The sequence below is a fragment of the Erythrolamprus reginae genome, chromosome 1 (genome assembly GCF_031021105.1).
Source record: "Erythrolamprus reginae isolate rEryReg1 chromosome 1, rEryReg1.hap1, whole genome shotgun sequence".
Lineage (NCBI taxonomy): Eukaryota > Metazoa > Chordata > Lepidosauria > Squamata > Dipsadidae > Erythrolamprus > Erythrolamprus reginae.
In genome coordinates, this window is record NC_091950.1 from 95,208,260 (window position 1) to 95,221,179 (window position 12,920).

General features: G+C 39.0%; 1 protein-coding gene across 4 annotated transcripts in view; it reads left to right on the forward strand.

Annotated features, from left to right (window-relative positions):
- The window catches only part of AMBRA1 (autophagy and beclin 1 regulator 1), a 160,634-nt gene that overhangs the window by 111,622 nt on the left and 36,092 nt on the right, over positions 1-12,920 (forward strand). For all 4 annotated transcript variants that reach the window (XM_070760229.1, XM_070760215.1, XM_070760222.1 and 1 more), the window contains 2 exons: positions 2,500-2,688; positions 3,398-3,552. In XM_070760229.1, the coding sequence (XP_070616330.1) occupies positions 2,500-2,688; positions 3,398-3,552 (344 nt within the window). The remainder of the gene's footprint in view (positions 1-2,499; positions 2,689-3,397; positions 3,553-12,920) is intronic.

A 12,920-nucleotide genomic window follows, 5' to 3' on the forward strand; every position in this document is an offset into this window, starting at 1 on the left:
ATAATCCTGAATGAGGAATACTTACAATGAGTCCAGATAGTTGTGGCCATTGCAGTGTCCTTGCAGTCATGTGATCATGATTTGGTGCTAGATGACTAGTTCACAATTACAACATTGCAGCATCGTGGGATCATGTGATCACTATTGCAGCCTTTACTGCCAGCTTCCAACAAGCAAACTTAATGGACAGAAGGTCACAAAACACATGACTCTGGAATCCTGTGACTGTACGGGATCCACCCTAGGATGGCAACTAAGATTGCCAGAACTACTGTTGTAGGTTGGTGTGGTTATATAGCATCAGGCTTATGACCAGCTTACTTAGCGCTGGAGTTCCCAGTCCTAATTACTGTTGGTAACAGAGAACTGCTGGTAACAATACACAATTTTAATTTACATACCTAGAACAAGCACTTGAAGACTGATGGTCATTGTAAACTTGAAAGTGAAGTCTATAATATAGTGTTATGTAAGTAACAACAAAGATAGTGAATGTTAGGAAAAATTAAATCAGAAGAACAGAGTACCTGAAGATAGATTGTGAGTACAATGAGAAACCAGTTTCATTGAGACAAATTCATCTACTGATATAGCATTGGTAGATGTAGTGAGTGCATAGTAGGGAAACTGAACTGATACAGGTAGTTGTCCACTTAAAAACACAATGGAGTGAACAATTTCAGTCATACGTTGAGGTTGAAAATCGAGGCACCACATCAATGGACTGAATTTTACAACTGTTTTTACAATAGTCATAGAGTGAGTCATTGGATTTGAATCACAGCTGCCAAGGGAGTTCTGCAGTCATAACTTTGAGGACAGGTCCTAAGTAACTTTTAAAAAGTCTGTTATAAGTTTGAATTGTCATTAAATGATGGCTTATTAGTCAAGAACTATGGCATCTGTATAAGATTTCTTAGGAAGTGGAAATTAAGAGATTGCTGACAAAGGAGACATCACTATAAATTTGACTACTGATTTATGAGGTAAAAAGTGTAGCTAAGGAAAAAAGAGGAGAGAAAAAGAAAAGCAGAAGTAAGGTACAGGACAGGCAATAGGAAAATCAAACAGCCATAGAAAAAAGGTTCCTCTGTATGGCATAAAATAAATGGGAAAAAGAAAACTTTAAGAAACAAACAATTCTGACTAGGATTTTAAGGAGCCAAATAAAGCAAGACTGTTAGAAGGAAAATTAAAAAACGGGTGCTAAGAAAACGGGGTAAATGCACAGATATAAATGGATTTGAGCACATGGACTTAGCACAATATTTAAACCCACCAACTATTATTCAGCTTTATTTATAAATTGGGCTATTATGGCTTACTCAATAACCATGGTTAATTATCTTGACTCAAAATGACAGATGAATTCATTGATGAATGGTGGAGCCATATTATGAAAACTCAAGGTCCCGTTAATTGGAAGGAGAGCTGCCTTCAGACAGCACCTTAAACTGGGATATCAGAATTATTAACAGGAAAGTGAGTGTGTGAGATGGTTTTCAAAGCAACTAGACTTTGTTCCAAATAACAAAAGGACAAATATGAGTGCCGAGATTTTCTTGCAGAAATGGTGTGTATTTAGGAAGCATATATGGAAACTGAAATTTGTCAAACTCTTCTCGTTAGCACTATGATGGGAGAAAAACAACTTTGATAATATATAATAGGGGTCCCCAACCCCCAGTCTGCGGACCAGCACTGGGCTGTTGCATGCCAGAAACTGGGCCACACAAATGAAGCCCCATCCATGAGATGCAGGCAGCGTGCAAAACCACGCCCCCTCCAGTCTGCAGAAAAACCTTTCTCCATGGAACCAGTCTCTGGTGCCCAAAAAGTTGGAGGTCACTGCTATATAAGATCCATGTTCATTAGTACTGTATGTTCTGTTGCTACATATGACATATGGCAACTTTAAGATTTATGGACTTCAATTTGCAGAATTCTCCAGCCAGCATAGCTGGCTGGGTGAAATCCACAACTCTTAAAGTTGCCAAATTTGAGGACTCATGAGCTATGATTTATTATATTAAAGTCCTAAGACTTCAAAATGAGGATTTGTTAACTTTTATAACATTTGTTGCAGATATCTTCAGATCTCATATTCTAGAATTTACAGTCAACTGGTGGATATTCCCTTTCGTAAATACCAAGCATTGTTATAACAGTGAAAAGGTTTTCTTAATTCTACGCTGCTACTCCTTTTCTTGGAAATGTAAAGAATTGACAGAACAAATATTGAAGTTAAAATAATTTATTAATAAAAAATAAAGCAAAAATTACTGGGAAAATATATAAATTCAATTGCCATCTTAAGGGGAAAACGTTTTAGTCATTTGAATTCTGCATTACTGGCTAACACATATAGATACCAAATAACCTCTTTGAATTAATTTAATGATACTAAAAATATATAAATGATTCAAAATTTTGCTGCTGTTCTGAATTAAATTCTAGACTTCTCTTTCTCCCATCCCCCATCCCCCCCACCCCGTGCAGCATCTGTGAATGTGCTTGTTCAAAACTGCAAGATATACAATGATGCCAGCTGTGATATTTCTGCAGATGGGCAGCTTTTAGCAGCTTTCATTCCTAGCAGTCAGCGGGGATTTCCTGATGAGGGGATACTCGCAATCTATTCCCTTGCACCTCACAACTTGGGTGAAATGCTGTACACGAAGCGATTTGGTAAGAGACTATGTGTCAAAGACTTGCGGAAACTATCAAGACCTTTAACAATATCCCAGAAAGTACATTTTCCCCCTGACATCAAACTAATATATGTAATAATTGCAATGAAAAAGTAATCCCAAATATAGATTGATTTGGTATCAACTGAGTAGTGAAATAGGAATACAGTGATCCCTTGTTTTTCGCGGGGGTTGCGTTCCAAGACCACCTGCGAAAAACAAATTTCTGCGAAGTAGATAGAGGAAAGATATTTTTTATGTATTTAACGAGTATTTGGACTTTAAACCCTCCCTGTATTGTTAACAACCCACCGCTGCTGACCGCTGAGAGACCAGCTTCTCTCAGCTACCCCACGGGCTCAAGGAGGTCACCGCTGCAGTTCCCTCCCCTCCCACACCCCAACCGTCCCTGCCCCGGCGTTCTTTTCCCTTTGAAAAAATCCATGAAATAGTGAATCCGCGAAAGATTAATCGCGAAGTAGTGAGGGATTATTATATATATCATGTGATTCCTATGATGCATTTGCTTAACTAAATTTGATCTTGAACTTTGACTACTGCTGTTAGTTGATTAAGATGATATAAGCAAAGTATTTTTAAAAAAGATTAATAGCAGCCTACATAAGGGGAATGGAAAAGGAAGGAAGAAGGATCAGAGGCAAGCATTCATTAATGATGATGTTTATTATGTTTTGCTTCATACCTAGGTCCCAATGCCATTTCGGTGAGCTTATCCCCAATGGGCAGGTATGTCATGGTAGGATTGGCATCTCGTCGCATCTTGTTGCACCCATCTACAGAACATATGGTGGCTCAGGTTTTCAGGCTTCAGCAACCACATGGAGGAGAAACTTCAATGAGGGTAAATGGTATTACTCTGCATATATTTATTTGGAAACAGATTGGTATATTAATGAAGCAAAGCTCTTTAAAAGATTGTGGTAACAATCTTGCTTTTTCACTATGCTTGCTATTCACTGTCATTGATGCTTGAGGGAATTATTGGAATAAATAGAGAAGTAGAAGGAATTACTATGGGAACATTATAATTGGCAGAAATAGTATAAGAATAAAATATTACCACCAGACAAATGTTTAATGGAGTATGTTGTTTAATATGTCAGTAGCGTCTATGTTAATTAGGGGTAAATAAAGAGCAGACATCCAGTCCAAACTGGATTAATTGGTTTACCTGGAAAATAACATTTGTCAGTTATTCATTAACATTTGTTGATATTAATGTTAGAAGTTAGTGTTTGGAAATGAAGTACTTCTTCAGAAAACAGTGTTCCTCTGGTAAACTTAAATCACAAAGTATTATTAGCCTTCAAATACTACATTTATTAAAAAGTTTTTATTAGAAAATCTATTTATATTTTGAATCCTTTAGATCGTATTTTTGCATAATTGATCCTTTTTCTATACTTTTTAAGATAAAGGAAACTGTAAATATTAAGTTAAAGTTCTTGCTCAAGCAGGTAATTTGTCTAGTTGGAAAACCACTCCAAATCTGACTAAATACTGTTCTGAATGAAGTTTCTTATTTTATTTGTGTACTTCTAATTCCATATTTTTGGACCTTGAGAATTTTATTAAATAGCTTCTGAAAGAATAAAGGTTTATGAAAGCAGCATAAAAATTAATTGTGAAATTGTTAGCAAAATCAATTATAATTTATGTGTTACTACTCGTCAATACTAAATTCATAGCAGAGAGAATATACTGTACTGTACTATTTTTATCATCTTGTTGGCAACATTACACTTCAGGTACTATTTCAAAGACTATTTTGAAGTATGTAGGGCTGTAGCAACTTTTCAAAATTATTGTTTTAATTTTATTATTTATTATACAGTGGAACCCCGACATAAGAGCTGCTCTACTTAAGAGCAACTCGAGATAAGAGCTGGGAGGGGAGAGATATTTTTGTTCTACTTACAAGCCCAAATTCGAGATACAAGCGCCAAGGAGCTGTCTCCTGAAGCCAAACGCTAACTTCCGCGCCTGGGGGGCTCGGGGGGGTGCTTGCAGCTTTCTTTCTTGCTCTTTTTCTTTCTCTCTTTTACCTTCCCTTCCTCTATTTCTTCTTTTCTTTCTCCTTCCCACCTTCTTCCCTCCCTCCCTCCCTTCACTCATTCCTCTCTTACTCTCCCCTTTCATAAGTTTCCTTGCTTCCTTCCTCTGTTCCTGTCCCTTCCCCCTTTCTTTCTTTCTTTCTTTCTTTCTTTCTTTCTTGCTCTTTTTCTTTCTCTCTTTTACCTTCCCTTCCTCTATTTCTTCTTTTCTTTCTCCTTCCCAGCTTCTTCCCTCCCTCCCTCCCTCCCTTCACTCATTCCTCTCTTACTCTCCCCTTTCATAAGTTTCCTTGCTTCCTTCCTCTGTTCCTGTCCCTTCCCTCTTTCCTTCCTTCCTTCCCACCCTCCGTCCATTCATTCACCCATTCCTCTCTTGATCGCTTAAAGCCGGTCCCTGGTGCAAAAAGGGTTGGGGACCTCTGTCCTACAGGATTGGGTGGCAGAGAAGTTGAATATATGTAAATTTAAAAGTTTAAGAAAGTTTACAAGTTAAGTGAAAGAAACTTCATTATTCATTTATATGTACATGTACATTTCTTCATTAAAAACATGTCTTTCTGCATAATTTAGACTAACTTTGTGAGTTTTTTGAGGGCTGGAACCAATTAAAATTATTTACATTAATTCCTATGGGGAAAAGTCGTTCGAGATAAGAGCTGCTCGACTTAAGAGCCCAGGTCCGGAACGAATTAAACTCGTATCTCGAGGTACCACTGTACTGTGATATGTTTTATATTGTTACTTCATTTTGTTTTATAAATTTTCGGGTATTTTGTAATAACAGCACAAAAAGCCTTACAGTTTTGTTTTTTGTCAGTTGAGAGTGATAAAACACTGAAATTCAACAGTCATAGCTCCATCTACTGATAAAACAACACTGTGTTTCATTTTCAAAATGAGCTACCATTGGCAGCAAATGTGGGAAAATAAAGTTGAGAAAAATAAAGGGGATTAGAGAGAAAGCAAATAAACAGTTGAGAAATTGTAAAAGATACAATTATGGAGAGTTAAGAGAACATTTGAATAAATTGGGGTTGAATTGGAGGCAGCTTTGATGAAAAAACAGTGGGGATTGTGGGATTTCATCCAGATTTTCTCTGTCCTAATGGAATTCCTTAAGTATGCCACTAATTTTTCATTCAAAAACACAGGGAAGTTCTTGGTTCTTTCTTTCTTTGTGGATTTAATTACCTAAAATAATATTGATTCAAATATTGTAATCTGTAACTCAAGAAATTGTTATGCAGGTTGTCCATTCAAGATATAATAATGCTACTTCAATCTTCTTTGCATTGCGATATGCCTTTTCCTAGCAACAGATAAGACGATATAGAATTATGGGAATGCAGAACTTAAAAGAAAATGGCACAAAATTTAAAAAAAGATTACAATTACTGTTTGATTTGAAATAATGGCAGACCTCTCAGGGAAGGAGTTCAATGTTTGGATTTTAGGTGTTAAACTTGACATGGTGAGAGGAATGAAATATGCTGCTCAAAAAAATAAAATAAAGGAACACGTAAACAACAGAATATAACTCCTAGTAAATCAAATTTCTATGAAATCAAACTGTCCACTTAGGAAGCAATGCTGATTGACAATCAATTTCATTTTGTTGTCAGCACATTCAACTTTGTATAGAATAAAGTATTCTATGAGAATATTTCATTCATTCAGATCTAGGATGTGTTATTTATTTTTTTGAACAGTGTATTTCTGGGGGGAAATTACTTTTCTTCTGAGAAAGCCTGTTAATTGTACAATTTTTTTTGTCAAATTGATACATGTTAACCAGATTTTAGTATCTGTTGATGTTGTTGAAAGCAAACAGTTCTCTGAAAATGAGCAGTGTTTCTTGGTCAGAGCCTAACCCAATAATGGTGAACATTCTGGACTCAGCATGTTAAAATTTCAGGAAATGCCTAACTTGACTATGATGGCAGATCGCCTCTCCACGAAAGAGAAACAATTTCTGTATGTTTGTTTCTTGTAAAAATATATGTAGTCCAAACACTGGGTGCTGTGTGTTGTACGGAAAAGCAAAAAGCAATTTACACAAATAAAACAAGCTTAGACAATATAAAATAACATTAACTTACAATTGCATAACAATGTCAAATGAATATTTGATTATTAGTTCATTTCTAAGACAGGTTGCATTGAAACCAAGACAGGTAGTTCTTGCATAATGACCAATCAGTGGTCATTCAAAATTGTGATGGCACAATTATAACTCCTACCCAAAATTATGATTGTTACAGCATCCTTATTGTTATCTAAACTCAATTGCTCAGCAGCGAACCTCCTCTTACAACTATGGGGACACTTTAGTCCCCTGCCCCAATTTATCTGCCTCCGTCTAGACCCGTGATAGCGAACCTATGGCATGCATGACATATCTGCCAGCACGCGAGCCGTTGCCCTAGTTCAGCCCCAGTACACATGTGCGTGCCGGCAAGCTAATTTTCGGCTAATGCAGAGGCTTCTTGGAGGGTGTTTTTAGCTTCCAGAAGGCCTCCAAAGTGGGGGGAAGACCATTTTTGCCCTCCCCAGGCTCCAGGGAAGCTTCTGGTACTTGGAGAGGATGAAAAATGGGCCTACCAGGCCCACCGGAATTCGGGAAATGGGAGAGCGGGGGAGTCGTGCAATCATGCGGGGCAGTGTGGAGGGGTTTGCGTGGGCATGATGTGGGGAGGACATCGAATTAAGGGCGTGGGCATGCATGTATGTGTGATAGCATGCTTGTGCACACTTTTGTCACCCGCAGAAAAAAAAGTTTTGTCATCACTGATCTAAGCTATCAGTGGAAGCGCTAAGACTGGGCCTCAGCTTCAGCCCTAGTGTTACTTCTGCTACTCGAAAAGGCTTGCACCATTCCCCAAGGTGTAATTGCCTCTGTAACTCAGCATGCCCCTTCCCCCAAAAAACTCTACTTTCAGATAGTTCTCGTTCTGTTTAAAGCCTGGACCATTTTTCCATTGACTTTCTTCCTGCAGGCTTCCTAAAAATGAAGACTTTGCTAGTGGAAAATTGGCTAGGAGCATTGGCAGTCATATTGGATTTTTTCAGGCTCCCCAGTGACTTATGGGAAGCAGTCGGGGAATGTTAAAAATGAGGATCACACAAGTACGGCCTACAGCAGTAGGCCAGCTGTGTTGAAATAGCAATAAAATCCCTAAATTCCATTCCCTCAGGAGTGCTGGATTCTGACAGCATGCCCTGGGATGGCTACCAAGTATCTGGGACAAGAGTTTAGTGGTGTATAGATGAAGGGGGCAAAGAGGAATCTGACTAGTAGCTGGACACTTGGGAAACATTCTAGAATTATAACCACAAAACCAATAAAATAAGAAACCATGCCCTTTCACTTACCATAAAATCCTGAGGTTTTCATTTACTTTGAAAGCAATTGTTCCCACCATAAATTTAGTACTGCTGAGCACATACCAATATCTTCTGTTCTGGTAAATACTCCTAGATTTCATTCTTTGTTCTATTATTAGACTGTAAACTGTTGGGAATGAAAAGAAATTAGTACCTTAGAACTGTTTGCTTCATGATTTAACATTTGGAGCAGCCAGGCAAGGAACTCCTGTTGGTGATTATTCTTGAATGCTAGATGTAATATCCCAGCATCCAATTAATTATATTTCATTAGAAATGAAATTTAGATACAATTTGAAAGATATGATTATTCTTTATTGGATGTGTTTTATAATGAAACGATAGGTATTTTATAGTTTTAGATATCTACAGGAATATTTTATCATTACAGTATAGCTTAAAACCTTCTGAAATAAAAATTGTTCTAGAAAACCTGTCCCGAATAAAGGTGATATACGTGTCCCTGGATAATGTTGCATGATCCAATCAGGATAGGTTAACAGGACCAGAGGTTTTGTCTTTCGAGCTTTCATGCCAGAGCCCATCTTCAGAAAATTTCTCTCTAGCAGTGTGTGTGTTTTGGACTCTTCTACGTGTGGCAGCTACAAAGATGGATGAGCAGCTACAAAAATGGATGAGCAGGTACAAAATCAACCAGGGAATTGATTAAAACCCGGAAAAAGGGGCCTCACTTCAGTTAACAGGAGTGCTTATCAAGTACTTAGGCAGCACAAGCAGACAACAGCCAAACCTTAATAGCCAGCCATCAACACTCCAGTCAATATCTAAAAAGTCACAAGAAGCACCATATATAATATTTTTCAGAGTATAAGGCACACCTTTTTCTTTCCTAAAAGAGGCTGAAAATTTGTGTGTGTCTTATATTCTGAATGTTGCTTTTTCAACACCCCACCCCCCCTCAGGCCTAACAAGGGTGCTAACGATCTTCTTGGCTCTTATCAGATTGCAGGCTTTTTTTCATTACTAATCACTCCAAAGAATGTTTTTTCCAGCCCTAACAAGGTGCCAGCGATCTTCCCGGCTTGCAGGCTTTTTCATGGCTACTCTCAGTTTTTTTCCAGCCCTAAGTCTTTGCTGGCTTTTTTTCATTGCTACTCGCTCCGAATACGGTTTTTTTAAGCCATAACCAGGGGATAAAATATTGTGCTGGAGCTGACCAGACTAAGGATGGTAACCAGATAAATACCTGGTAGGCAGATCTTCCAACCATTTTCCTCTCCAAAAACTAAGGTGTGTCTTATACTCTGAAAAATACAGTAAATACCACACACAGAAGAGCCCAAAGCACACACTCTGCTAGAGAGAAGTTTCGTGAAGATGGGCCATTAAGGGTCCAAAACTTGAAAGACAAAACCTCTAGTCCCAGTGTGACCGACTTTGACTGGATCCAGAAAATCTGTCTATGCACGGTATAAAATAGTGGTAGATGATTTGTGGAAAGATTTTCTAAGCTGTACGTTAATTATTTAGCTTAAACTTCCTTCTTAGCCCTTTTACTATTAGCTTGTTTCATAATGAATGCAGCTCTAATTATTTTGCACATGTAAACAATTAATTAATATCCTAGATTCCAAGCCTATATCAGTTGAGAAAGTATGTTTGAGAGTTACATTGCTCTTGTCATTCTCTTAAAGAGGTATTGAACAAAATAACCGAGTGGAACTTTATTAATTTAATAGTGTATGCACCTGGATGATATTACATATAATTCATATAAAATTGAGTCTGAAACATCAATTTTACTTGTTTATTTGTTTGTTTGTTCCTTGCATTTATATTCTTGTCTTCCTTTTAAAAACTTAACATAGTTCACAGAGGGACACTTTTAGCATTTTCTGTTAGTTGCAGTCTTGTGAGTTAGCTGCCTGAGGAAAAAAAAATCTGATTCAGAATTACCCACTGAATATTGTGGTCCAGTGGCTTGAACCTAAGCCTCTCTTATCCCAATCCAGTGTAACTGTTCTAGATTTCTTATTATACACTACTGTACATTCAGAAAGTATTCAGACCCCTTTCAGTTTTGTCAATTTTGTTACACTATAGCTTGATTCTACAGTTGTTGAAATTCATTTTCTCAGTACCCTATAATGATAAAATAAATACAAAAGTTTAGAAATGTCTGTAAATTTATTTTAAAAAAACTGAAACAGCACAATAGCATATGTATTCAGACCCTTCACTCAGTATTTTGTTGCAGCAATTACAGCCTCAAGTCTTTTGATATAATGTGACACACCTGGATTGGGGAATTTTCTGCCATTTTTCCTTGTAAATCAGACTGTTTGAATGGCAGCTCCGGAGATTGTAAATAGTGTGCAAGTCATGGCTCTCGCTGGGCCACTCTAGGACGTTCACAGAGTAGTCTCTAGGACACTTCTGTGTCATCTTGGCTGTGTTTAGGATCATAGTCATGTTGGAAAGTGAACCTTTGGCCCAATCTGAGATTCTGAGCAGCTGTGAAACAGGTTTGCTCCATTCAGCTTTCCCTCAACTTTGACCAGTCTCCCAGTCCCTGCTACTGAAAAACATCCCCACAGCATGATGCTGCCACCACCATGCTTCCCTGTTGGAATGGTATTGGGCAAGTAATGATTGGTGCTTGGTTTCCTCCAGATATAATATTTAGAATTGAGATCAAAACAGTTCAGTCTTGGTTTCATCAAATCAGAGAATCTTGTTCCTCAGTCTAAGAATCCTTCAGGTGCTTTTTTGAAAACTCCAAGCAGGCTTTCATATGTTTTGCACTAAGGATCGGTTTCTGTCAAGTCTCTTTGTCATAAAGCCCAGATCAGTGGAAGATTGCAGTGATGGGTGTCCTTCTGGAACTCTGTCCTATATCCACACAGGATCTCTGGAGCTCAATCAGAGTACCATTGGGTAAGGCCGTTCTCCCCTGATTGCTCAGTTTGACTAGGCAACCCACTCTTGGAAGAATCCTGGTTGTGCCAAACCTCTTCAATTTGAGAATTACAGAGGCCACTCTGTTCTTAAGAATCTTCAGTGCAGCAGAGAGCTCTGCAAGCAGTTCCTTTGACCTCATGGCTTTTGCTCTGCTACAGTAGGCATCGCCAGCAAGCAGGGGTAAGCAAAGGGGGATCCCTGCAGGATGACAGGCGCTTCAGACAGATGGCAAGCACGAAATGCAGGGATTCCCAGCGGGGGGAAGCAAAGGGGGATCCCTGCAGAATGACAGGCGCTTCAGATGGACAGCTAGCACGAAATGCAGGGATTCCCAGCGGGGGGAAGCAAAGGGAGATCCCTGCAACAGAATGACAGGCGCTTCGGCCGGCAACAGGCGAAGCATCCCAGTGGCGTTGACTCGGGTTCGTAAGTAGAAAATGGTTCCTGAGAAGAGGCAAAAAATCTTAAACACAGGGTTCTTATCTCAATAAGTTCGTTAGTAGAGGTGTTCATAATTAGAGGTACCACTGTATGTATGTATGTATGTATATATGTATGTATGTATGTATGTACAGTGGTACCTCGAGATACGAGTTTAATTCGTTCCGGACCTGCGCTCTTAAGTCGAGCAGCTCTTATCTCGAACGACTTTTCCCCATAGGAATTAATGTAAATAATTTTAATTGGTTCCAGCCCTCAAAAAACTCACAAAGTTAGTCTAAATTATGCAAAAAGACATTGCAAGAGTAAATGTAACTTTACTTATTAATAAGATGATAAGCTGAGAGCTTTCCTTCCCTTCCTCTTTTACCCAAAACAATCAACATGGCAAACTTTTATTTTTATTCATTAAACTGTAGTTATTTATTCAACTTCACTGCCACCCAATCCTGTAGAGGGAGGAAAGAAGGGAGGAAGGAAAAGGAAAGCAAGAAATGGAGGAAAGGAAGGAAAGAAAGAAAGGAAGGAAGAAAGAAAGGAAGGAAGAAAGAAAGGGTGAAGGGACAGGAACAGAGGAAGGAAGCAAGGAAACTTATGAAAGGGGAGAGTAACTTCACTGCCACCCAATCCTGTAGAGGGAGGAAAGAAGGGAGGAAGGAAAAGGAAAGCAAGAAATAGAGGAAGGGAAGGTAAAAGAGAGAAAGAAAAAGAGCAAGAAAGAAAGCAAGCAAGAGAGAAAGAAAGAAAATGAAAGAGAAATAAAAATAGAGAGGGAGAATGAAAGAAATGGAAGGAGGGAAGGAAGGAGAGAAAGCAAGAGAAAGAAAGAAAGCAAGAGAAAGAAAGAAAGCAAGAGAAAGAAAGAAAGCAAGAGAAAGAAAGAAAGAAAGAAAGAGAAAGAAAAAAGAATGAAAGAGCAAGAGAGCAAGAGAGAAAAAGAAAGAGAGAAAGAAAGAAGAAAGAAAGAAAGAAAGGCAACTTCAAAGAAAGGCTCACTGAGCATCTCTCACTCTCTCTCTCTTTCTATCCCTCTCTCTTTCTCTCCCCCCTCTCCCCCCCTTTTCCCTCTCTCTCTCTCTCCCTCTCTCTTTCTCTCCCCCCTCTCCCCCCTTTCCCTCTCCCCCCCCCAGGCCAGCAGCGATGTTTTAAAACAGCCGCGCCGTTTGCGAGCTAACTCCTGAGGTGCGGAAGTTCGCCTTTGGCGTTTGGGCCACTCGGAATGTGAAATTCAAAACAGCGTTCGGATCCCCCCACCCCCAGCAGAAGCCAAGGACCCCCAGAGTGGGGCGGCAGGGGAGGCGACCGCCTCTCCACTCACCAAGTGCCGGGATACAAGCCGAGAAGAGCCAGGCTGGCTTACTTTCCTTCCTTCCCGCGCTGATGCAGAGCCACTCGAACAAAGCGTCAC